The 23,314-nt window shown below is 43.2% G+C and overlaps 1 protein-coding gene across 1 annotated transcript; it reads right to left on the bottom strand. All coding sequences in view use genetic code 11, as the record gives it.

The window, feature by feature from the left end:
• Window positions 1-3,005: 3,005 nt before the first annotated feature.
• On the bottom strand, window positions 3,006-23,233 carry EGR_00411 (hypothetical protein; the record flags this gene model as incomplete). Its single annotated transcript, XM_024489660.1, has 14 exons — window positions 3,006-3,125; window positions 3,903-4,012; window positions 5,365-5,746; window positions 7,535-7,640; window positions 9,390-9,723; window positions 9,810-9,909; window positions 15,092-15,593; window positions 19,201-19,295; window positions 21,206-21,285; window positions 21,353-22,660; window positions 22,698-22,799; window positions 22,836-22,874; window positions 22,907-23,036; window positions 23,204-23,233. The coding sequence occupies 14 exons, from the start codon at window positions 23,231-23,233 to the stop codon at window positions 3,006-3,008; spliced, it is 3,438 nt and encodes a 1,145-aa protein (XP_024355657.1).
• Between the last annotated feature and the right edge of the window lie 81 nt (window positions 23,234-23,314).

The raw sequence follows: 23,314 nt of genomic DNA, 5'->3' as shown, positions 1-23,314 counted from the left end.
TACTTAGGGAATTTTGGGGGTATAACGGCCTTCGTGGGTACGGACTTCTTTACCTAAGAGGGGAGTAAAGGCCAAGGAAAGTCACAGAGGATGCTCAACTGGCTGAAGAATAAAATTCCCTGAAATGTACGTTCATTTCCCTTGACAACGCAACTAATCAATCCTCTTCAGGACTTGTACCGAAAAAATGGAAGGCGGATGCAAATTCCCCTTTTTTAGAATTCACAGCGGTTGTGGTCCAACGCTTTAGTAGATTTTACTAACAACTCTTTGGACCTTAATCATAGAAAGTACTTGGACAATCCGTGTTTGGCGAGCGGGCACATTGGACTGATCTCGTGGCTGAGAAGGAGCCATTTCTCCCCAAAGAGGAGGTCAACTCCGATTCTCCCATGAAACCTAGACCGTTTGCAAAATCCTTCTCAATCCAGGCGTTTGAAGTTGAGGGTAGTTTGGACAAAAGAACGGAAGTGAAGCATTTGAGGTAAAACTTGGAACTTATAAGGGGGATTTTATTACCCTAGAATGTATAATGCGACCCAGAGGGGAGTGAGGGGAAATATGTTCAGGTTAATAAATTAAAAGTACAACTCTTCCCGGGGCCATCAAAACTAATGTTTTTTTTTTTTTAAATCATCCAAGGCTTATTTATTAAAAACTTTTGCAAAATACCCATGTTATTGAGAGTTATTTCGGTGAAAATACTACATCTGACTTAAATTCTCCATCCTCTTGATGAATCATAAAAAAATCCAGCGCCCCGAGTCTTTCTTGAAGGCGATAGAGGACATATTACTAAAACAGAAAGTGTATTCTCGACATAGAGAAGGGCTGAGGGATTACTGGCTCGGTCCGGAGGCATCGCCGCCCAGAGGAAATACAACGGCAGGATCTTAAAGGTCCTCGAAACCAAAAAGAACTAAAAAAAGGAAGTGATATACAGTGCCCTTCTTTTAAAGCGTCGTCTCCAGCGCTTCCCTCGGTCATCCTACCGCCTTAGCCATCACAAAGTATTCAGTACCGAGGGTGTAACTGAGAAGATACTTAACTCCAACATCACTGATCCATCTTGGCAAATCTATTGAATCCGGAGGAGCAAGGACACTGGTCTAAAAGCAGAGAAATGTAACAAAAGACGGGGTTTAAGATAGTTTCATGGGGATAAGGTATGGCGTCTGTTCTTCCTTGCTACTTTGTTATTGCCCCAGGATTCCCCAGCCATATCTATCTGGGTTCCGCCTAACTAGTGTAGAAGTGGAGGAGGTATCGCGTTTACGTACAGTACCATTGACAGCTTCGTGACAGACTTTTCCGGATGGTTCACGGCTGAGTCGGTTTAGTTATTAATAGCATTCCGGTAGAATACGGGAGACGGTCGGGATCAGGCTTTCTTTTCGCTGCCGCTTGTAGACGCAAGCAATCATAATACTTGGGCAGAATATGTATTTTTGACGTACAAAAGAGCTGAGGAGCTGCTGATGTAGCTTAGAGGACATGCCGCCCAGCAGAAGTACAAAAGGCGCAACCTTAAACAAAAATCAAGGTATTACATAAACCTCACTAAGTTGCATTTAGTCACAATAACCATCGAGCCAAGGACTGTGTGGATATGATGTTTTGTCTATATGAATGTATAGCCACGTAAAGCCCTCAATCACGGTGACTTATGCTTATTTTCAACGATACGGCCTTTCAGTCCTACTGTACGTCGATAATGCATTTTTCCTCATGCTAGTGGGACTCGTTACGACTTCGGGTGGATACTCACGGCGCTACAGCGTTGAGAGTGTATATTTCAATGATTGGATTGAGGAATGCTAGGCTAGGGTTTTGTCCAACTTGCTACCCATCAATGGAGATGGTAACTACCAGTTAAAGTTACAATCTGCAGGGAATTTCCTAAAAGTCCGAGTCTACTTTGAGAAGAAATAAGTAGTGTCACGCGTGGTCGAACTGGTTATAATAGCTAAAGAATTGTCTTTTGGTTTTACAACAAACGGAAAGATGGTGCCTCTTTTACTCTTAACAATTTATAATGCCTAATGCTAGGCATTCTGGCAAGAGAATTTCATACGGAAATCGACTAATCCGATTGAAAATCCAACATGCTCTTGAAGTGATCGCTTACTCACACAATGGAATATGAGTAACACAGGCTAATCGGGTTGAAAGGCACCATTATGGGGTCATAAGATGTCAAACTTACTTGAATGTCATGCCAAAACTACTCACCTTATCCTTATTTATTCCCATTCCGTAAATCGAGAAAGACTACCTCATGGGGATGAGCGAATTTACCCGCTTAAACATTGTCCTAATGGTGGGACATTGGTTTGTGTAACTCGACTACATGATACCCGAATGATCTCAGGTTCACTAGACGGCGGAGTTTTGGCAAGTGCATATGATTGTTCATGTGCGCACATTACAGGCCCTCGTAATGGATATGGGCGGGTCTATCTACTTATCGGTACGGTAACCCCCCTACTACTTTCTTCTTGTTCTGGATCCAATCTTCTGTCATCAAATACCAGGCAAAACTGATGGACGCGATTTCCAGCTTGCTGGCTTTACAATCCCAGCTTGACAAGGTTTCAAAAATACAAAAGCCAAGGTGACAGAGCTTGCCACCCTCATATAATCTCAACCACCTGACTAGTTAATGATTCACACAAAGGTATTAATGCATCGCCTTCAGAAAGAGCCCCGTATTCTTGAGGTGACGAAACAAATCGCTTGCAAGTGAACCAGATCGAAAAGCCGGGAAAGCTGAGCTGGTGGGTCCCACTCAATTTTCATTGATGACGATCAGATTTCGAGATCAACTGGCTTGCGATTAGAAATGGTATTTGCGATCCAACGTTCCTTCATCAAATGAACACGTAGAATACCCTCACTGCCCACTTCACAATTCAAAGGCGCCCACAGCTTTATCCCCAGAACACTATGCTTGCTCCACGAGGGATCGCAGCGGATCACAGACGGATTTATTCGCCAAGATCTGTCTACACTATGCTATTCAACTCGAGGGTGGGTAAGACTACCCCATGTCCCGGGGCAAACTCTTTGAAAGTGGACGCGATAGCAACGACACCAGTTAGGCGTTTTAACTCTTGAGGAAAAGGCTATAATAGAGATGGAGTAAAGTATCAGAAGGAGCAATCCCTGATTAGTCATTTCCCATCATAACAATTGTACAAAGTTGACTATCTTAACGATAACCAAACCTCCCGGGCGACCAAATCAGCCTTTTAGTACGTTTTTTGCCTCATCTACAAAACAAAGTCCAACTGACGGTGAAATAATGACGGTAGGTGTGAAGCGACCCAATGAGATCGTGAAACCCAGTGGGAATAACCCGATTTGTGCTATTTGAAGTTCAAAGTAAGACGGTTCCAAGGTTTCAAAAAACGAATTTTTCACAATTTGCCACGAACGATGCGACAGGAACGGTGTGGGAGTGGGAGTGGGAGAAAGAGATGGATGCATCACATAAAATTGGCTTCATTCATCCGTTCCGTTTGGGGATTTTGCGCCCAGTTGCGCAGTCGCCTGATTGGTGGAAGAGGGAGTACTAAAACCTAGACTGGATGTTGATGGTGGTGGTACATATGCGTTCGACACTCGACCCTCCGCTTTCGAGCAAATGCAGGCGGAGGATTCCTCAAGCACACACACACAACAAGCGGAAGGGGGCTTCTTTCTTGGCACAGCGCAGGAGGTACATCAGACAGGGAGGGGGCTGAAGGACGTGCCCACGCACGCTCAAATGCGTTGATGTGCCATTGCTATCGTGGGTAGCATTGTTGTAGAAAAAAAGAGAAATAAAAAAGACAGGAAATGGAGAAAGAAAACAAAAGGTCTTTGGAGTCAAGGGACACATTTATGAAGGCTCGTAGAACCCGAGGCCCTTCACTGAGGTAAGAGGTGAGGTGATTGAAGAAGACAACGATAGTTGCGGCATTATCCACTGCGTTTTTCACATACGACGCGTTTGGAAGACAAGCATTTGCTGAAAGAGCAAAGAACCACTTTTGACCCTTTTGTAGTCGTCATTAGCCTGGCTTGTAACCGTTGAGATGCAGTGTGGAAAATACGCCAATCCGTGCCTCAAAGGCTGCAGTGTCAGGTTGGCTTTCAAGATAGAAGAAAAAGTACAGAATAGGCGTGGCCATAAAAGTACACCGATTAATATTGCGCACTGTGGACATGAGCGAGAGTACGGCGATTGAACCGACCAATCACCTCGAGCGGACGTCACCCACGCATGACGCAGCCGCATTCTTGCGAGGAAAAGGAGTTCACCCGCCAGCCTGAAGGTCATCGGCCATGGGTAAACAGACACCAGTCTTGTTTACGTCGAAAGGAAGAAATCGAGTAAGCCAATGTCTAGGGGAAGTGTCTTCGCACCATTCCTCTTGGGATTTGCTTGAAGGATGGGAATTGGAAAAATTAGTGTCTGAAAAGCTTATTAGCCGGAGAACAACAGATTTCACATTCACGATGAGTGTTTTGTCAGAAGTAGAAATCACAGTTACGATAATAATAGGAAGAGATTGAAGAATGAACTAAAATTATCCAATAAGCCATCAAGCATGAAGCATCCCTGATCTGGGATTCAACCTCCAGTTCGCCATCTTGGCCGCTCTTTCGTTTTTCACGGATTATAAAAACGTGAATAGGTGAAACAAAAATATGAGCTGTGTAACAGAACTCCAGAACATCAAAAGGGCTAATTTTCTTTTCAAAGGTGTCATTGGTTAATGCGCGCATAGCAAGAAACATCGCTAGTTTGAGAAATTCGAGCCGCAGAAACCGATGGGCATAGTCAAAAATCCCCGATTCCCAAGTAGGCCCTGAAAAGCATCTTCCGTGTGTCTATCCTCCGGAATTGTCTGCTGCCAACCGTACTAATATGTTACCATTAAGGGGAGAGTGATTAGTGGCGCTACTTGCCTCCAACCCAATAGTTGTGTCTTCATGGCCAAAAGAATTAAGGATTACCCATTTGCTCGGAAAATAAGAAAAAATTTCGCTAACACCACCAGTTCCTCAGAAGTAAGGGTTTCTTAAAGGCAAGCAAAAAAATGTCAAGCTAAGCAGCGCGTAGACGTCACAGACTGTGGAATAAATCACCTATTTAACCCAACAAAAGCACTAGCATTGAATAACGCCCTTTAAGCATTTCAACTAGAAAATTCACTGAATGTGAAAAACGGTAATAGCCTCGACAAGCCACAAGAAACGAAGAAGATTGCATCGCCTTAAAAAATGAGAAAACCAACACCACCACCAGCTCTTTTGAGATACCTGTTTTCAGGGAAATACAAGAAATCAAAAGCACCACGGCAAGCCAAAAAAAACCAACCCCAGCAGGCACACTGCAAAGTGACGGTCGCAGATTCGCCTTATGATGAGTGCCACCTCCGGCAGTGCGTGAAAATTGTTGCTGTTGATGATGGTGGTCGATGGAGTCGTCGTGATTAGGTTCAGAAGCAAGTGCCGAGGCCGCGACCGCAGCCTCTAGCTCCGCTGCCGCCATCGCCGATTCAGCATCAGCATCAGCCACAACATCATCGTCCTCCTCCGCCACATCAATAATGAGCTCTCGTGGCGTCTCCAGATGCATAGAAGCCGAGTCGATAGGAGGTGCTGAGGAAGACTGAGGACGCTGCTGGTGGTGGCGATGGGCGGCTTGGATTATGTTTAGGCTGGGAACTACTGTTAGACGGTTTCCAGAGCCGGCCTAAATTGAAGGCACACAAATATTGCAGCTTGTTGACCATTAACATATTCACTGGTAGTGGCGCATGTACATGACGCCTAGATGTGCTTAATTGGGTCCGACATCACAGGTAGGTGATGTGTTCCTCATCAGTTTATGACGAACAACTTTTTCTACTAACTCGTGCACCCAATAGAGCAGGTAAAACGATGAAATATGTGTAGCATGTTCTTGACCTGAGGGAAAATGCATTTTTTGGCTTCGCAGCAGCAGTTTGATTGGTCAGTTTGGTACTGCAGGTGTTGGTGTCATGCTAAACAATAAAGTATCTGAGTTGTGGTGGTCGAGTCTTCCTCTGAGACATTGTTAGCAAACGTATTATCTAAACACACTACTGGGTGGTACTTCAACGTATCATCCTACGCCCTCTGTTGTAAACATGTGATTCATTAGTAAACCTAAGGGAATACTTCGAACGCTATGACAAGGACAGCGCGGCGAGATAAAACCAGTGCAGCCTAATGCTTCAAGAATTCAAAGGTGTTAAGGCTGAATGTAATAGCCTGAACCACATTATTTTGGAGCATGAAGCTAAATTGAAATCGAAAAAAGGTGTCCAACATGGAAGAGATGTTCTCCATCGTGACCTATAGCAGATTTAGATCGTGATTTCATGAGTTAGAAAGCCACAAAGACTAGCGATCTGAGAAGGTCGAAGAAGCACCGATGAACCGTTGGAAAGTACGACAGGGAAAATTCCCGCGCAAATGCTTTATAATTTTTCCATCAGACACGAGCTATAAACATTCGCCAAATACCTACGTTATGGGACCCTTGGGATAGTTGGACCAAAGTGGAGGACGTGGGTAGTGTTACACCTCTCACCTCGTTTCAATCTTGTTGTTCACACTCGTAGAACTACATTCTGATGACTGGTCGCCATATTGGAGGTGGACGCACTCCTTGAACAGCTATTACGAATGGATGCAGCATTTATTACTCTCTAGACTAGACTATGTTGGTATCTCGCACCAAAGCGGACAATTTGAGGGGATACTTAGCGTGGACGACCACAAAAGGGAAAAAGTGGCCAGATCTAGGCGAAAAGTATGTAGTCCCCCGATACCTCTCGTTTCGCAGCTATTCTTCATAACGAAATGGAACTGAGTAAGATGTTGATTGAACAGATCAAAGTAGAGCATGTGGAGGGGCCGAAAAAAGTCAAGATAAACGCACAGGAAGCAAAACAACACCGAACTGGGAAAAAGAATGTTATAATATGCACGCCCAAGTATCTCCTACTATATGGAGATTTAAGTAAACTTCAAGCAGTTACTGATATGCCCTTGCTGTAAGTTAGCCCAAACTGAATGGATCATCCCAAAAAGATTCATTTAACAAATAAGCATCGAAAGGATGTGTATCAGAGTGGACTTTGTAAGATATTGTTGTTGTAGTACAAAAATGTTATAGCAGCTCTCATCACACCTCAATGACGCCACTACGAGAAGGTAATTCTAGTTTTCAGTGCACATCGATTTAGAGACTCCGATTATTCTTTCGCCACAATAACCAAGCAATTAATAAATCCAGATCATGAGTATATCTTAACACCTAACTTGGGTGTTGCCAACAGTCTACTGAGTTAGTGCACTGGTGAACGGAGAACCCACAAGTTCATAGCTCGAGCTACAACACCGCTAATAAAGACCACTGCCTAAACGAGTCCTGCGGTAGCGAAATCCACCTTTTCTTCAACCTTCGGCAGACAAATGCAAAAAGTGACAGAAAGCTATGCCTCCGACACACCACACCGGAACCGAATATCGACCCACCATTGGCAAGCCCATGACTTAACTTATCCACTACTTGACAAATGTGCTTGCCAATTGAACTAGAGAGGTCCTTAAAGGCGCTAGAAAGGCTTTCGTTACAAGGGTCTATCAGCCGCAAGGCTCCAAAAAACACAAAGAAGGGTGAAACCTCAAAAGTTGGAACGATGGAGTCTGTCTCTCCCCATGAGAATCAACTCTGTCAACTTCCACTTTCTGGTGGTTTAAAGGCCGGATGGATAATACAGTTATTCGGTGAAATGCATCAAGAAGTTGTATCAACGATGTTCTTTTGCACAACAAAAGTATGTCGAACCTAGGTCTTAAGGCACGAGGTTCGATCAAGTCCCACATTTTGGAATAAATAATTCGACGGAGTGTAGACAAAACCAATAAAACGAAAGGACATTTTATCCAGACTAACAGCTGACGAAAGATAGAGCGTACTTTGTCCCTTTGAGACTTGCGTAAACGAGCCAGTGTGTTCGAATTATCATGCCAAATATCAGCACAACGTACCCGAGAAACACACCTTTAAAGTCATTATCCTCATCAATCAACTTTGCCCTTTGGAAAAAAACTGGTGAAATTCTTTTTCCACGTCCCCAAAGTTCCTTCCGTGCGATCGAAGTTAAAAATGCTGATGTCTATTTTCCAATGACAGATAAACAATACAAACCGATCACTACCTTTCTATCGGTTGTTGTCTCACTATCATGTTTTCAGATTTGGCATCTTCATTTCAACCAATCTGACCTAGTGTTTTCAGCCCAAGGGTGTGCAAACTAAGCGAGGATTTTTAATCTAACCATCTGCCAAAGAGGTGAGATCGCGACAGCACGACACACGGGGCCAAGTAGCTATTAGTCGATGTACCACACTACACACGGCGGTAAGTGGACGGTGTATCTTATCACATACAGTCTGCGCACATGTCACCTGCTGGTCCAGACACCATCAAGGTGTTAGACATCGGTAGTAGTGAGCGCTTGCATCCAACAGCGTATGAAGGGCGATGAAGCAAGTTTCCTGCGAAGGAGCGCATCAAACACGACTCCGCGGATGTTTATTCCTACGCTTACTTGTGCATTAGACTTTAAGCATAGCACAAAACACAGTACGGTATGATAACGGGTACTCCCAGTTGCTCAGCAGTAAGACAGTGGAATAGTGCGCACGCTTCCAGGACGGCCGTACGACTATACGTCAGTGTTGATCCTTGGCGTAGTGACTTATTCCCACCCCACAGTCTCAACAGTCATTACCGCAAACAGTCAGTCAGTACGCAAAACGCCCGAACCCAGGTGTGTGATTGACGCATAACCTGTGAACACAAAAATCACAAACTTTCGCAACGTCTAAAAGTTCACGCGCGCTAGATGCTATGATGGTTTTCCACTTGCGACCAGGAAAAAAGAAACCGATGATGCACTAGAATGAAAAGAGTTGACAAGGATATCAAAATTCAACCAAAGAGTCTATTTCATGTGATAAAATTTATTCTTAAAAGAGTACCTCAGAGGTCAGCATTTCAGCCCCCACGATGACTCGGCCGCAACAACAAATCTTTCCATGGATTATGTATTGAGATAAGTTTATAGATGTCGAAGCACGAGGTAGCGTTCAATTCTTAAAATTGGTCTTCTCCCATCTCTTTTTGCAAGTCCCAAGTCTCATTTGAGCGCAAATGCCCCCTCCCCCGAAATTCGGAAGAGTGTGAGTTAAGTCTGCCATGTGCCTTGATTCGACTGGCCTCTTTAAAATTCGCGTGAAGCCACAATACACACCTTCCAAGAAAGTAGGAGATCACTAATCCAATAACACCTACTCACTCTACCTTCTTCAAGGCCTTGGATCCAATAAAAATCAATCGGTTTGAGCCGAACGCTTGAGGATTGGCCATAGCAGCAGGGCCAGAGACGGTGGCAGTGGAATTGGAATGTCTGGAAGCTGTGGTCGTAGAGGAGGCTGGCACGGTTAATGGGAGATTGGAGGCATTTGCGCCACGATTGTAGCCCATCCACGTAGTGGTGCCAGTGGGGTCTCTTGGGTCGGCAGCACTTCGCAGTTTTGCCGCGATCTGGTTGGCTGCTGAGGCTCGAAGAAGCACCGCAGTCGAGCTGGCACGATTCGAGGATGCTGCGGTGAGGTGTTGAATGTATGGGTCTTAAGGAGAAGAGCCGAGTTTGTGTATTAACGTCAGCAGCCTCCCATTAGTCCCATGGGATCAGAACGGTAGGGAGAACACCTACTGTGTATGGAGGAAGCAGGCTGTCGCATTCCACTCCGAGAAGACTTTCGCGATCGACCCGTGATGGACTTCTCCCTCTCATCATTAACCACGACACGACTCTACAAGGCAAGAACATTTCAGTAAAGTGCTCAATTCATCCTACCTGGCATTGCCAGGGTATCTACGGGTTACAATTCGTTAGTAGCCAAAAATCACACCCGATTCGATTTATTTCGCCTTATGTGCCGCAGTACTGTTTAGTATGTAGTTATAACTAATCATATTTGGACTTAAACTGCACCTTGTTCTGCCTCATTCCTACATACAACTCCAACTTCTGCCTTTTTAGCATTCAGAAAAATTTGGGTTCAAGTAAATTCAACCCATTTTTTTTTCTCCGGGAAAATTGAATCAAGAGACCGATTCTCGCTCGAACACCCAAATAACTTACCATGCAAACATTTCTGTCGTCAAATGGCCACCAAAAAACCTTAACCGCATTCAGTTTAAGCAATCCATGACACCAAAAGCAAAACCACATTAAAAGTTTGGCAGAGCATAAAAAAATCGCATGTCTGTTCGAAGACCAGACGGGAGTATTTGGAGGTGACCTGTCTAGGGGGGAAATCGGTTGCTGCAGCGAGGGAAGGAGGGAAAGCAGCGACAAAAATGGCTCGCTGCACACGATTCGTGGCTTCATCTTAAGATGAAAAATAATGTGATTACCTAGATATGAATCAAAAGCTCGTAAGAGCCACGTAAGAACATACTTCTGAAATAGAATTTGCTAAAGTTGCATAATACGAAGCACACAGCATAGAACACATGACATTCGAAATGCAAAAATAGAGAAACAGAACCGGGTAATAACAAGGCAGGTGGAAGGCAAGTTTTTGTTTCTAAATGTATGGGTAACCGAAAAAAAAGAAATATCGTTGGAACCGCCGGAACTCTGCAACGGTAACGATTAGCACGTTCGCTACCAGAGCCTCAGAAGGAACTCAATTACCACCACTCCAATGTTTACTATCCTATCATAGCACCGTCTGTTTATGCCTTATTTTTCCTTTCCAGTCTAAGCCAGTTCAGTTTAATCAAACGTGTCACATATGTTTGATGCACAGCCTCAGGTAAGAAAACTGAGACGTCGGATGTAGATAACATGCTGAAGGAAGTTGCTATTGTGGTTCCAGACAGACGGAAGAGGAGGAATCAAATACCAGGCGTTCGCACTTTTAAAGCCACAAGAGGGATGTATCACAAATAAGGTCTTTGGAGTGAATTATGGCTTAGCCATTCCTTTAAAATTTGATGGGAGCGTAGGAAAGGGGGAGAACAGGGGAAAATACTAACAGTAACAGGGTTAGATGGTTGGAACTATATCACTCACGAGGCTCCAAATGTTAGGATGTACTTTTACAGCACTTTAAAAGCCAAAATGCTATTTTCCATAGAAATCTCGAAGCCCTGAAAGTATGAAGTCCATAATTGGCCAGAATTCGATGCACTTCAACAGTTCCACGGCGTCGCGATAACGAAAAATGGATCAAAAGGGTTGTGTACTTCGACTAAACCGACAAGTAATCAAGAATCAGCTCGAATACTGAAATATGAATGCAAAACCTTGACAACACAAATACCAATCCAAGGACAGTTGATGACGATGGCTTTTGTTCAATGTGTAGTATGGTAATATGGTCCAACAAGGACGCTTTGCAGTCGACACCGAACAGTAAGCATGGCATGACTTGTCTTCCAACTTTTTGCAGTCACCTACCACTGAATCAAGTTGGCAAATTAGGCTATGTTTGACCATGAGAATTTAATGGAGGAAAATGATATAGCAAGTGTGCCATTGCAGAGCGATGACAGAACCACCCAATGGTGAATGAGGTGTTATACAACCATGGCTTGATATCTCAATATACCATGCAGAAACGGGGTGCTGTGAGAACATGGGGTAAAATACACCTTCTATTTGTGGAAATTGAATAAACGGATAGAAGAAAACAGGAACTTCGATTGAAGGTCAAAGGTAAATATGCTGTCGGTGTATGTAAATTGTGACGAAATGGTGTCATCAGAATGAAAAAAAATGAAGTCCCGATAAAAAAGACAGTGTCAAGGTTGGATCATATGGTGTAAAAAGTCAGATTTTAAAACCAAATTTTATTTGATTACCACTCGCACAATATTGGAAGTACGTGCCCTAAATGGCTACACAATCGACGTTCTAAACAGTGTAATATGATAGGGATTAAAGGCACATTAAAAATTCGTGTTTTAAGATAAATGAGTTTTCTTACAACACAGTTTCTTTCAGTTAATTGGCATCGACTTCATTTCCAGCCCAGATATGTCTGAAGCATGTTGAAGATTGGAACTGATTGACAAGGAGGAAATCCCAAATTTAAACTGATGCATCAAGTAGTCGAGTCCTAGCCAAAATACTTAACTGATACGTTATCAGTTCCACGATGGAACTGATTCTCTGAAAGAACGTTCTGAATGAAATGTCCGCAAACCAAACCACACAATAACTGAGACACCAAGAGAGGCCGAAACGAAGTGCCAGCTGGGGTCCACTAAGCTCCAAAATGCGTCAATGACCATACCCGAGATGGTGTAATCATCAATCACGTCATCGGACGATGAGAAAGGTATGCAACTTGACAAAACCCAAAACGATCCCACCATCTGCATTCCGTCCAACTATCAAAAATGCCTGTGCACGTGCGTGTGTGCCAGAAAAGAGAGGCCGTAATTAGTGGAGGGTTGATTAAAAAAGAGGCACAAGATGACTAGACAGAAAGTACGTTCAAGTTTTTGTTTCAATGAGTCAGTGAATGCGTGAGAGGCACGTCTAGAAATGGGAAGAAAAGCGAGGAAAAAGGCAATACTTCTGCCGAAGGAAAATGATCTCCTGGACAATGGCGCTAGGCACCCAAAAAAGAACTAATGGCGAACTTTTAATTTTAGCCCGGTTTCTACAAACAAGGATTAAAATACATAAGTTCAGCTAAGTATTCAAGAAGGGATCGTAACTGTAAAGTCCAAAATCAAAGTCTACGCATGATCGAGGAACACGCAATCAATACCGATATTTGAAAGGAAGGATACAAGGTATTCGATGTTATAGTTAGACGGTATTTATTTGGCGGATCATTTAAGTACTCGTCATCTTCAGTCATTAAAGGTTTTAGCACCATCTTAAAGGCGGGGCCTCCATTCCACACACAGCATCTCGACCCGAATGAACAGCAATTCTGAGTTCACTGGATGGTTACCAAACCTAAGTATTGGAGACGGAAGATGCCTTCTGTGGATGTATGAAGCTACGGAGACTCACTAAAGAAGGAATTAAACAGCGTCGACCTTTCAAAAGTTCCCAGCTTTGAACTTCCAGTAGTAACCACTAACAGAGCAAGGTGAGGCTCTAGTGAATCGAAATCGACCTTAAAGAAAAGCTTACGGCCTGTACTTGGAAGCAATACTTCGCAATATAGTCTGAGAACATGACATTATTCTTCCTAAAATTACTTCAAGATGAATTTTCATACAAAAAGCGATGGTTACAGTGTGCTCCCTGCAGAACATCGGTTAGTCCTCAAAACCATCTCGCCCATCAATGCTCCTTGATACAGTTCACTCTGCACAGGACACGATGCTCAAGAGTTCTTATTCAATCTAAGCATATACTACTATTAATAGGTGTCGTTCCCCCTACGATATAAATGCATCGTACCATTGTCGTTTTGGCCTAGTGGTTGATCACGACTTACAGGAAGACTATCAACGAAGTGGAAAGGTGGGTTACCACGAGAGGCATCCCGTGCGGCACCCAAGAAAAAAGGGAATTTACGTAGTGAAACGAGACGTATTCAATTAGGCAATAAAAATATGCGGAGTCAACCGCGTTCGTGGATTCCTCCACCACCTAGGCGGCGTGCCCTCATGCCCACGACTAAAATTTTCCAGCTCGCCCGTAGGCTAAAAATAGACAATTTTTTATATCGGTATGTCATACTTTTAATTTAGAGGTTAAGTGGAGCACGCTAGTAAAGTTTACGTAATATTCAGTACAATGCATAAAAGAAATCTAATTTGGCAAAAAGTAATTGGGTAGGAATTTTGATAGTCCCATAGAGAGCATCAACAACACGGGCAGATTCAAGAAAGTCAAGTAATGCCGTCTTACACACAAAAGTTAATACATTATTAGAGGTAGAAGAGGTAGTGATCACCCGTAAACAGGTCAGACCATTCTTGCTACTTTTGGCATTGAAAACAACATCGTACAAGAAAAGGGCTTGAAGCCTTTAAGGTCACTGCTGAACGCTCAGTAACATGGAGAACAAGTTGCAAACAAACAAGCCAAGCTCCTGGAGAACACTTAACCATCACAGTCTGGATGGTTTGTTCTTGCAATATAATACACCTGCACCGCAGAACTAACCAATTCAATTGCTTTTCAAATACCAGGAAGTGTAACGACCCTCGGACCAAAAACCATCCTGTGCACATGGTATTGGTTTAAATTCAGATAATCTGGTTGCGGCAGGATTTGGTGCACATAGTTATCGTGCAGCGACTACGCTGTGTTTGTGACCCCAGGCTTAGGTAAGAAAGTTGGCGGAACATTACGTATGTGACGCTGATAGCGAATGCGTTAGTCGACTAGTTTTTCCAAACCGTAACGCCACACTAGACAAAGCAATTATTAGTATTTCCATTATTTGACCGCGACGACGAGTTGTCAAGCTGCCGATGGCAATATGATTTGAATTGAGCTGGATTGCGACAAGATTCACAGCGATGTTTGACCTCACATGGATAGATCGCGCTTCTAAAGGAAACATCAGTTTTGAGTTGGAATCGTCAGTAATATATGATTTAATGATTTCAAAAGCAAACATGAATTCTCCTAACAGAAGGATTAATTCTCCATAGAACAAAGAATGCAAAATGAGAAAATGATATCAAAAAAACATTAGTCGAAACTACACTTCCACAAGATCGGCGTCTTCAACTACTTCAAAAGAAGGAAATTTTAACAGATTTCAAAGAGGGAATCGATGAAATGCGAGCAACCCATGCAAATGAAATAAGACGAAAGTTGATAGTTGATAAAATTTCAAACGATCATAGCCAATTTTCTAATAAGACGATTAAACGGAGAGTACAAATATGTATACCATCAAGCGCAGTATCAATAAAAGTTCTAGAAAAAAGGCTGAACAAAGGTGTGGCAATAAAAGTGATCAAAGGTGAGACAAGGTAAATAGGTCCCAGTAAACTCACCTGAACCTCTGAAACACCACCGAGGCGACCCACGTCCCGAGTCATCTTCGTTATAACTGAAGTGGAGGGAGGAGGAAGAAGCGATGGAGCAACAGAAGCATTAGAAGGGGCGTAAAAAGCAGCCGAATTGGTATTCGCGGTAGAAAAGCTGGAGGTGGACTTCTCCTGACCCCACATTTGTTGATTGCGCCGCAGTAGACTAGAGGGGTGGTGCACACGGCGATGCAGAATGGTTGGTTGCTGCTGCTGTTGCATGCCTGTCAGCGGCTGGCTCTCCACCGCAGTCGCAGTAATTCCGTTCACGGGCACACGTCGTGCTGGCACCGATGAGTTAGAAATAGTCGGCAATCTTTGGACGGAGGGAGTGGCCGAACCTCTAGACGGTGATGGCATCAGAGAAGCAGCAGTAGCGGTAGTGGAGGTAATGGTAGGGAGCGTGGAGGTTGCTATGGATGAGGAGGCCATTTTTCGAATTTTGGCGGGCACAGGAGCCTCATGAAGCCTGAAATAGCAATCACAAATCAAATCAACACCTTCCACATTGATGGTTAAACACTAAGAAAAAGTGAAAACGCCTATACTTCTTCCCTCACAGTCTAGTGTTTTCGCACTGTTGTAAAACTAAGGGATTATTCAGTAGAGTTATAAACCAATGAATGGCGAATAATGCGACATTACTGTAGGAGGATTTAACCAGAATAATTTACTTAAAAGGGCTGTAGGTGACATAAATAACCCCATATTGACATGGAACCTGAAAAAGAAGGCCCAGAAATAGTGGAAGTAAAGGTCCCACATTTTGCGGAACTTGATGCACAAAATAATAGAGCTGTTAGTACACAAAACTACGGTTGAATTTGCCTATCACTTTGAACTAGTGGTAAATAGAAGATAATACACTGAAGACTACAAATAGTCAGTTCATCCTAAACCACATGAAATGAAGAATGACAACCCCAAGTGCCTGAATGAAGGCAAATACTGGAAATGCCGTGCAGGCACACGTGCAATGAAGAAACGTTATAAATACGTCAGAAGCATTGCAAAAGCGCAGAAAATCATCAACAAACAACACATCAAAGCCGTTTAAAGAGTTGATCATGCTTTAACCCACCTGCCTATCCACCTACGAAACATAAATTAGCGGTGAAGTTGGCGTCTTGCCAACAGCTCTAGCTAGCGAACCAGCAACATGGAGTGTAGAAAGTTCACAACTACTACAACAAACAAATAGATAACTCCGGTCAAAGATGAAGATAACACTTTTCATTGTTGAACTCAAAAAACCAGATAACTAGACATTGCTCTACATTTGGGGCGGACTGTGCAGCAAATGTAAGCAGAGGATGAGGTATAAAACCATTGAGTCAGCAGGCGTTAAGGCGGTTGAAAATCATTTTTCAATCTTCAGCCCGCGTGGGACGATGAAGCTTCGAAATGGAAGAGTATAAAATGAACTTCTCGCAAATGACTCGAGAACGACCAGAGGCCAATGAATCACTAGACAAAAAGTGAGGAACGACGGACACCAAGATACAGACCTTTCAATAACAGGAAATCAAGCATCGTTAAGGACAGCTGACAGATGCCCAATTCCCCCTAGTGCGTGTAAATCGCGAATAGCATCGTATGGCTGGTGTGAATCAACGTCACAGGCGATTAATGCATCAATCCTTCAAAAAAGGTAGCTGTGCTTGAGGTGAAATTCCAGCTGGTAAGTGAGAGGATTTAAGAAAGCAACGACAGACTATTTGGCGGCCGTAACTGGCCGGTAGGAACCACACGAACGAGTGCTCAACCCCTAGGACATACAGAATGATCCAAGTGTTGCCTTTTTTCCCACTTTCTAATTTGTGGAATAAGAAATTCCCATTACCCAGTTTTTGAATAATGAAGGGAAATCTACACCGTATCATACCGTGCAAAGTAATAAATTGGATCCATGCTTCCAAGTAAATCACCGGACGTATGAAGACTACAGCCAGAAAAATTCAAAGAAAAAAGGTAATAGAGCTTTAGTGGTGAAGAGAGGTTACAAAGTGGGTGCTTAAATAAGCAATGGATAGCAGAATGTGAGGTACAGGGCCATCACAACCTCCAAGTGATGAGAAAAGGATAGATGATATCGTTGAACTCAGAAGTACAAGCGCAAAATGCTGACTCTTGGGCATGTGAGCAGTTCACGTGGTGCTTTGGGAACCACTTTTTCTTCAGATCATACTTAAAAGCATAGACTAGTAAGTGGTAAAAATAACACGGTAAATACACTTCCGACACTTAAAGTGGTAAAACGGTTGCCTTCTCCCCCTACTCCCCCCTCGTTACCGCTAATGGTGGCATAGACGTAATGTATTTCTAGCAATCGGATTATGTTAAGTGGTCGTGCTACGTTAGCAAAAACTGCCTAGGAAACGCCAGGCTACAAACTCTTCGGTATGGGTAAGACTAAACATAAATTAATTGAAGGACTTTCAATAGAGGGTTAATAGGGGCTTTTTACTCAAACGACCCAAAACGCGACAGTGGGAATGGCGTCAAGGTTGTACTTCAAATTGCGCAAAAAACCAGATGTGTCAGAAACGGGGCTTCCACTAAAGCACTCCAAATCAGAACGCCCTTCCACAAACATACTCGACAGAGCAATGAGGCGTCGAGATACACCCTGGGGGAAGGGGGGTAAGTAAACACAGAATAGACATATGCCAGAGAACAGATTGTAACCGATTATCAGAAAAAAAAGATAGCAAAAATAAAAATGTGTATTTCTGTGTGTTCCCAACAAAGTGCGCGTGGGCTTTCAAGCGATTAAAACGTTAAGATTGCAAGATCACTAGTGTCTACCCCCGATGATCCTCAAGTTAAGGAAAAAGGAAGTTCAGATCCGAAGACACTTGCAAGGCCATATCCACCTAGAAATTGCGTTTCGCAGAGCAAACATTCCAGCATGTGTACTTTCTGATAAAAAATAAGTCGTATTTGAAAGAAAAATAGATGCATCAAGTCTGTGTTATCACTATGGCCTAAGGTTTTTGTCTACTTTGCCATTACCGAGGATGGCTAGACTAATCACGAGGATGTGAAGCTGACTTGCCCGCAGATAATCAGGAAAAGGAAATGCCGCTTCGACGAGAAAAATATAGGACAGAGAAGGACTAGATTGGGCACAAATTGCGAAAAAAATTAACTAGGGAGAAATTATGAAAGGAAAGTTGTCTCGCCCGCATAGATGGGATGCTGTAGACCGTAGAAATAAGGAAGAACATTCGATTAAACTTTAAACTGGGCTGGTAATGTATATGTAGTGAATAAGGATAATAAAGCAGAATTACTGAAAGACAAAATCAGACGCGGATAAAGCAACCAACCGGCTAGCGTGAGAAGTTATCGCTGAAACAGGAATTAATAAGGGAAAATTATCCATCCTTTTAGACCAAATGAAAAGGTGACTGTATTAAGCTGGGAGAGATATGAATTAACAAAAAGTAGGCAAATTCACTTTAAGGCAAGATTTGAGCTTTTTTCTGGATTAATCCAAATCACTTAATTCATGGGGCAACAAAACAACACAAGTCTCCTATATGTGATCAACACTGAAACACTACGTGCTAGTATTCAAAGTTAGAAACAATGTTATTTGAAAGAGATCACCACCGGGTGTCCATTTATAGCTGTCAACATGTCGGCAACCAAAGCCAGACTGTTGGAACCTGTTGAAGTAGACCATATTCAGCAATCGTATCAAGGACAAACGCGTCGTGCACATGATAAGAGCTGCAGCTCATGGTAATATTCCAGAACGGTTAGCAAAAAGTCAATTGAAGGATAACACTTAGTGCGACCAAGACTTATTTGAGCCACGACATTTCAGATATTCAACCCCGGCGAAATTGCGAAAGCCATTATTCAAGGGTGAACTTGAAAAGCTATTTTTCATACGGAAGCATTTTCTTGTGGACGTTACGCGAAAATGCTCGAGATCTGTACTATGTCGAGAGGAGAGACGATGCTTCGGTTGAAAGAGCTCAGTGAACACCAAAAACGCTCCTGCTCTTCGAGCTTATAAACCGAAATAGGGGGAGCTTGAGCTAGAGAGGCACATGAAAACGTACCGTATCAAACGCTGTTGCTGTTGTCGCGCCTCTTGAAGCAAGACCTTCAGGTCACGCGGTCGAGGCACCCGTTGTTTCTCTTCAAATGTATGGGTCTTGAAAGGAGACGAAAAAGGGTGTAATCGACAAATAGGGCCTTGAAAGTGCTTTAAAATATCCAGTTGGTTGTGGTGCTCTGGAAAGGTGCGATTTGCAGAGGTATTGTATGCACTGCGAAAGCAATGTTGAAGTAAACTGGCAATTGATCTGCATGCGGCCACGATATTTTCGTGTCAATAAGACCCCCCACATTAGACCATGGCAGGTGAAATGACAGTTCGTTGTCCAGATGGTCAACAATTGCTTGATCCCATTTCTCAGTCGTACAAACGGGTATGTCATGAGAAAATGCGTGGTCGGTAAGGAAATAGTAAGATCTGCATGTTATGTACGTGTAGATGCGTAACTGCCTTTAAGTAGTGTACGGTTAGACTGAAACAAAGTGACAAGATCATCAGGTATAACTACAACGTTCACGCCATTCTTTGGCTGTAGATCAAACGAAAGCATTGAAAAAAAGATGGGAAAAAAGCCTTATCATTACGTGAACAGACGTGATCGAAAAAAGATCCCTTATCCTCATGGTCTACTTGGTAGAAAGCAAGTGAGAAGTTCTTACACTTTGTTTGAAAGCGGAACATACTTCGTTATTCTGGAAAAAAAATAGAGACTAGATATAAGGATTAAGTCAAACGAATAAATTAGCGAGAAAACCAATAATATCTCGATGAACAGGGAGGTCGCGAAATTACTAGTTAAGCTGGAATAGGAACGAGCGAATGAATGGTTGCTATACCATAAGCACCAAGGTAATTGGTAAGAGTCAAACCCCTAAATAAGTAGAGGTAGCGTCAACCCCTTTGAAGTGTGCAGTTCAATTAGGTTTAGCGATGCATCTACAGCGAATGAGCAAAGGGTATCACTCAAAATAACCCATGAAGTGACACGAAATGGCATTACTTGACGTATCCACTGAAAGAGGACGGTATCAACAGACAAGACCCGAAAATTATTCCAAAATATCTGAATTTGTAATGTTCTTTAGGCGATCCAACAAAGCATGGCCTCAGACTACGAAATCGCGTCCAAACGTAATCAAAAATGTATTCGTAACTAGCGTCGTTGATAGATGGCAGTTAGGATTCCAACCGGAGCCATTTAGTGGGCTGAAAAACAACAGCCTATTGATGACGCGAGAACAGATACGATCTGAATAATAAGAGAAGTCCTCCACTAAGTCAAACAGAGATTTAGTTCAAATAATTGAATATGATTTGGTTCTCGAACACAGAACCACCTGAGACATTTAAGCAAACAACTAAACCAAAAAATATTCTAAGCTGTTTTAATGATCCAGATGTAGGAGGAATTAGAGGAGAAACAGAAAAGAGAATAGCAGCCTGTAAGACGGAAGGCCGGGAACGCCTACCTATGGTTGCTACGTCGTAAGGGTCTACGTGACTGGTCACAAGCACAAAAGGTAGCACCGGTTCCCCTAAGCATATACTTCTCACATAAAGTTTAGCAAAAGTGAATGTTCCCCTGATGATAAGCTTGCTAATTATGAGCAAAATACCGTATACTTTCCCGACGTGACGAACTAATCCCATGAAACAAGGGGACTTAAAGACATCGAACCAATTCATGGAACACTAAAAGGTGCGCCTTGACCATAGCGTTTCTTCATACCTATTGGACGAAGTGTGGATAAAACTCACGCATTTCTAATTTATAGTCTGTGACACCAAGCACTTCAACACTGATTTGGAGCAGTAAACGAACCAGAATTTGGTTGTATTCCTTTCTAAAGAACAGCATATGTATTTAAAACCGCCTACAGCTATGAAGGGTAATAATACCGGCCACACACAAGACGCGAATTTTGCTCTTGCGAGGAGCCTCCACCATGGCAGGTCAACGCAACTGGTCCCATGCTCAAACGGGAGCAAAAATTGTTAGAACTTACTGCACAGAGAATCGAATTTTTGCAACGCAGGTCGCCCATCTCAACACATCCGCACTGAGTAAGCAAATTTATCACAGTATCTAAAGGAGAAAAAGGTTAGTTATTGGAGGAGTTGATTACCATTTTGCAAGCTTTGTCGATGCATACGCTCAGAGGTAAAATCCTTAGATCTGTCAAGAACACAGTGTGGCTGAATCACCGAACGATCGGGGGAGCTTCGCAAGCCCTGGTTATACATTGCAAGGTTTGAACTGAACGCCCGTTTCTCAGCCTGCTGGGAACGCATCGGTTCGAAGTCTACAAAAGCGCCGTAGTGATTTGCTCCCACCACCGACATGTGCGAATTTCTTGGCCAGGCATCGGAAACCGCTGAAAAATCCGGAGCATTCCAAGTCTTCTCCGTCTTCGCCAAATTGACATAGTCGGATAGGTTAGTTTTGGAACCATTTCTCAGGAGGCGGTTCGACCTCATTAGCTGTGATCTCCCCATTGGTACCCGGCTCTCATGCTCCAAATGAAGTACAGTTGCAGCTGTTTCGTCGGAAGGAATATAACCATGGGGAGGTTGAGGGTCAGCGTCTGGAGTAGGATTAGAAACTAAATCAACTGTTTCAACGGCAGGAGGAGGGTTGCGAACTACATGATGCCGTTTGAAAGACATTGAGTGTGGTATGCATGACTCGAACTGGGATCTCATGCGAGTATGCATTTGGGACTCTCCAGGCGCCTGTTTGGCGGGGTGAATACGGGGAATTTCAACATGTTCAGACTGAATAGTTCTAACAGATATTTTCTTTCTTGTAGAATGACCGTTAGGGGATACACAAGTGGCTTCCTTTCGATCACAAATGGGCGGAGAGGCAGGGCTGGATGGATAAGACTGAGAATGCAAATCAATTAGTGAGCTAACGGAGCGATTCAGTGGATGCGGAGCCAATGGTTTGGCAAGACCCCCGCACATACGGCGCGTTTTTGAAGAGGATGAAGCGGATTCCTCCTGCAGAATCTCCATCAGACCTTTTCGGGGGAATCCGCTAGGAGGATCTGGCAGATTTTCAACCAACTTTGATGGAGCCGAGCTAGACGACTCTGTACCAGAACCCGGACTATTGACTTCGCCAGAGGAAAGGCGATCATAACTGGATGACGAGGACATTTTATCTCGTTCGAGCGAGGCTCCAACTAGAGTTTGGTGACTCAGAACATCAGGCTTAAGTTTTGCGCGTTTACGGTGGCAGTCTGAAGTGCTCGGGACGGAGTTACTTTCAAAGTGATTGGTATGTGACAAGTTTCTAAGGGACTTGGACTTGCGAAGTGAGTCCGCTTTCAAGCGCTTGTTGGACAATTTTTCTTCCAGCTGCGCAGCCTCGTAGAGCTTTTGACACAAGCTTATTGCATGATAAGGCAAGAGATCAGACTTGGAGGTGTTTTTTGATAGGCATTCGTTAAATGCATCTATATGTAAAACCTATAATTATAGATAAAAGCAAACCATAATGAGACTCTGCTTTATCACGCAGAAACATTACACCACAAGTGCGGCATGCTAATAGCCGTTCATCAGGAATGAAGCCCAACTTCACAGAAGTCAAACCTAAAAATAAGTTGTTTCAAATGGCGAGGTCTATACCATCAATTTTTACAGAATTGAAGCAGGGAAGCGGTGAGACTAAAAGATATTGGTTATACTTGATATCTTACGGGGACGGGTCGGACTAGATGCCAATTCCTTACAAAAAGCATGCCAAGGGTTTGACATATTTGAAAAACCAATATATAGAAAAATCCTATAAGGTTTTGCGATAACTCGCGGAGGCTGGAACTTGGGATCCTTTAGCCAAGCCGAAAGCAAAACTCTATAAGATAAAATTTTCCGGAGTTAGGGATAGAAGACCCTGCCACCCACCCAACAAAATGTGCTAAACCTGTAATAAATTACGATATTTTCCAGGAATTATTCACCTTCTCAGTGAAAATATATCGTTATAAAACACGTACGGCAGCCACTTTAACAACGCGCCAGACCATTCGGGAGGGTATAAAGCACAATCAGTTTATTTCATTTTTTAACAGTAAAAACAAGTAATTTGTGCAAAAAACACCTACATT

This window comes from Echinococcus granulosus (assembly GCF_000524195.1).
Source record: "Echinococcus granulosus chromosome Unknown EG_S00002, whole genome shotgun sequence".
Classification (NCBI taxonomy): domain Eukaryota; kingdom Metazoa; phylum Platyhelminthes; class Cestoda; order Cyclophyllidea; family Taeniidae; genus Echinococcus; species Echinococcus granulosus.
This window is presented reverse-complemented; position numbering and strand designations above follow the sequence as displayed.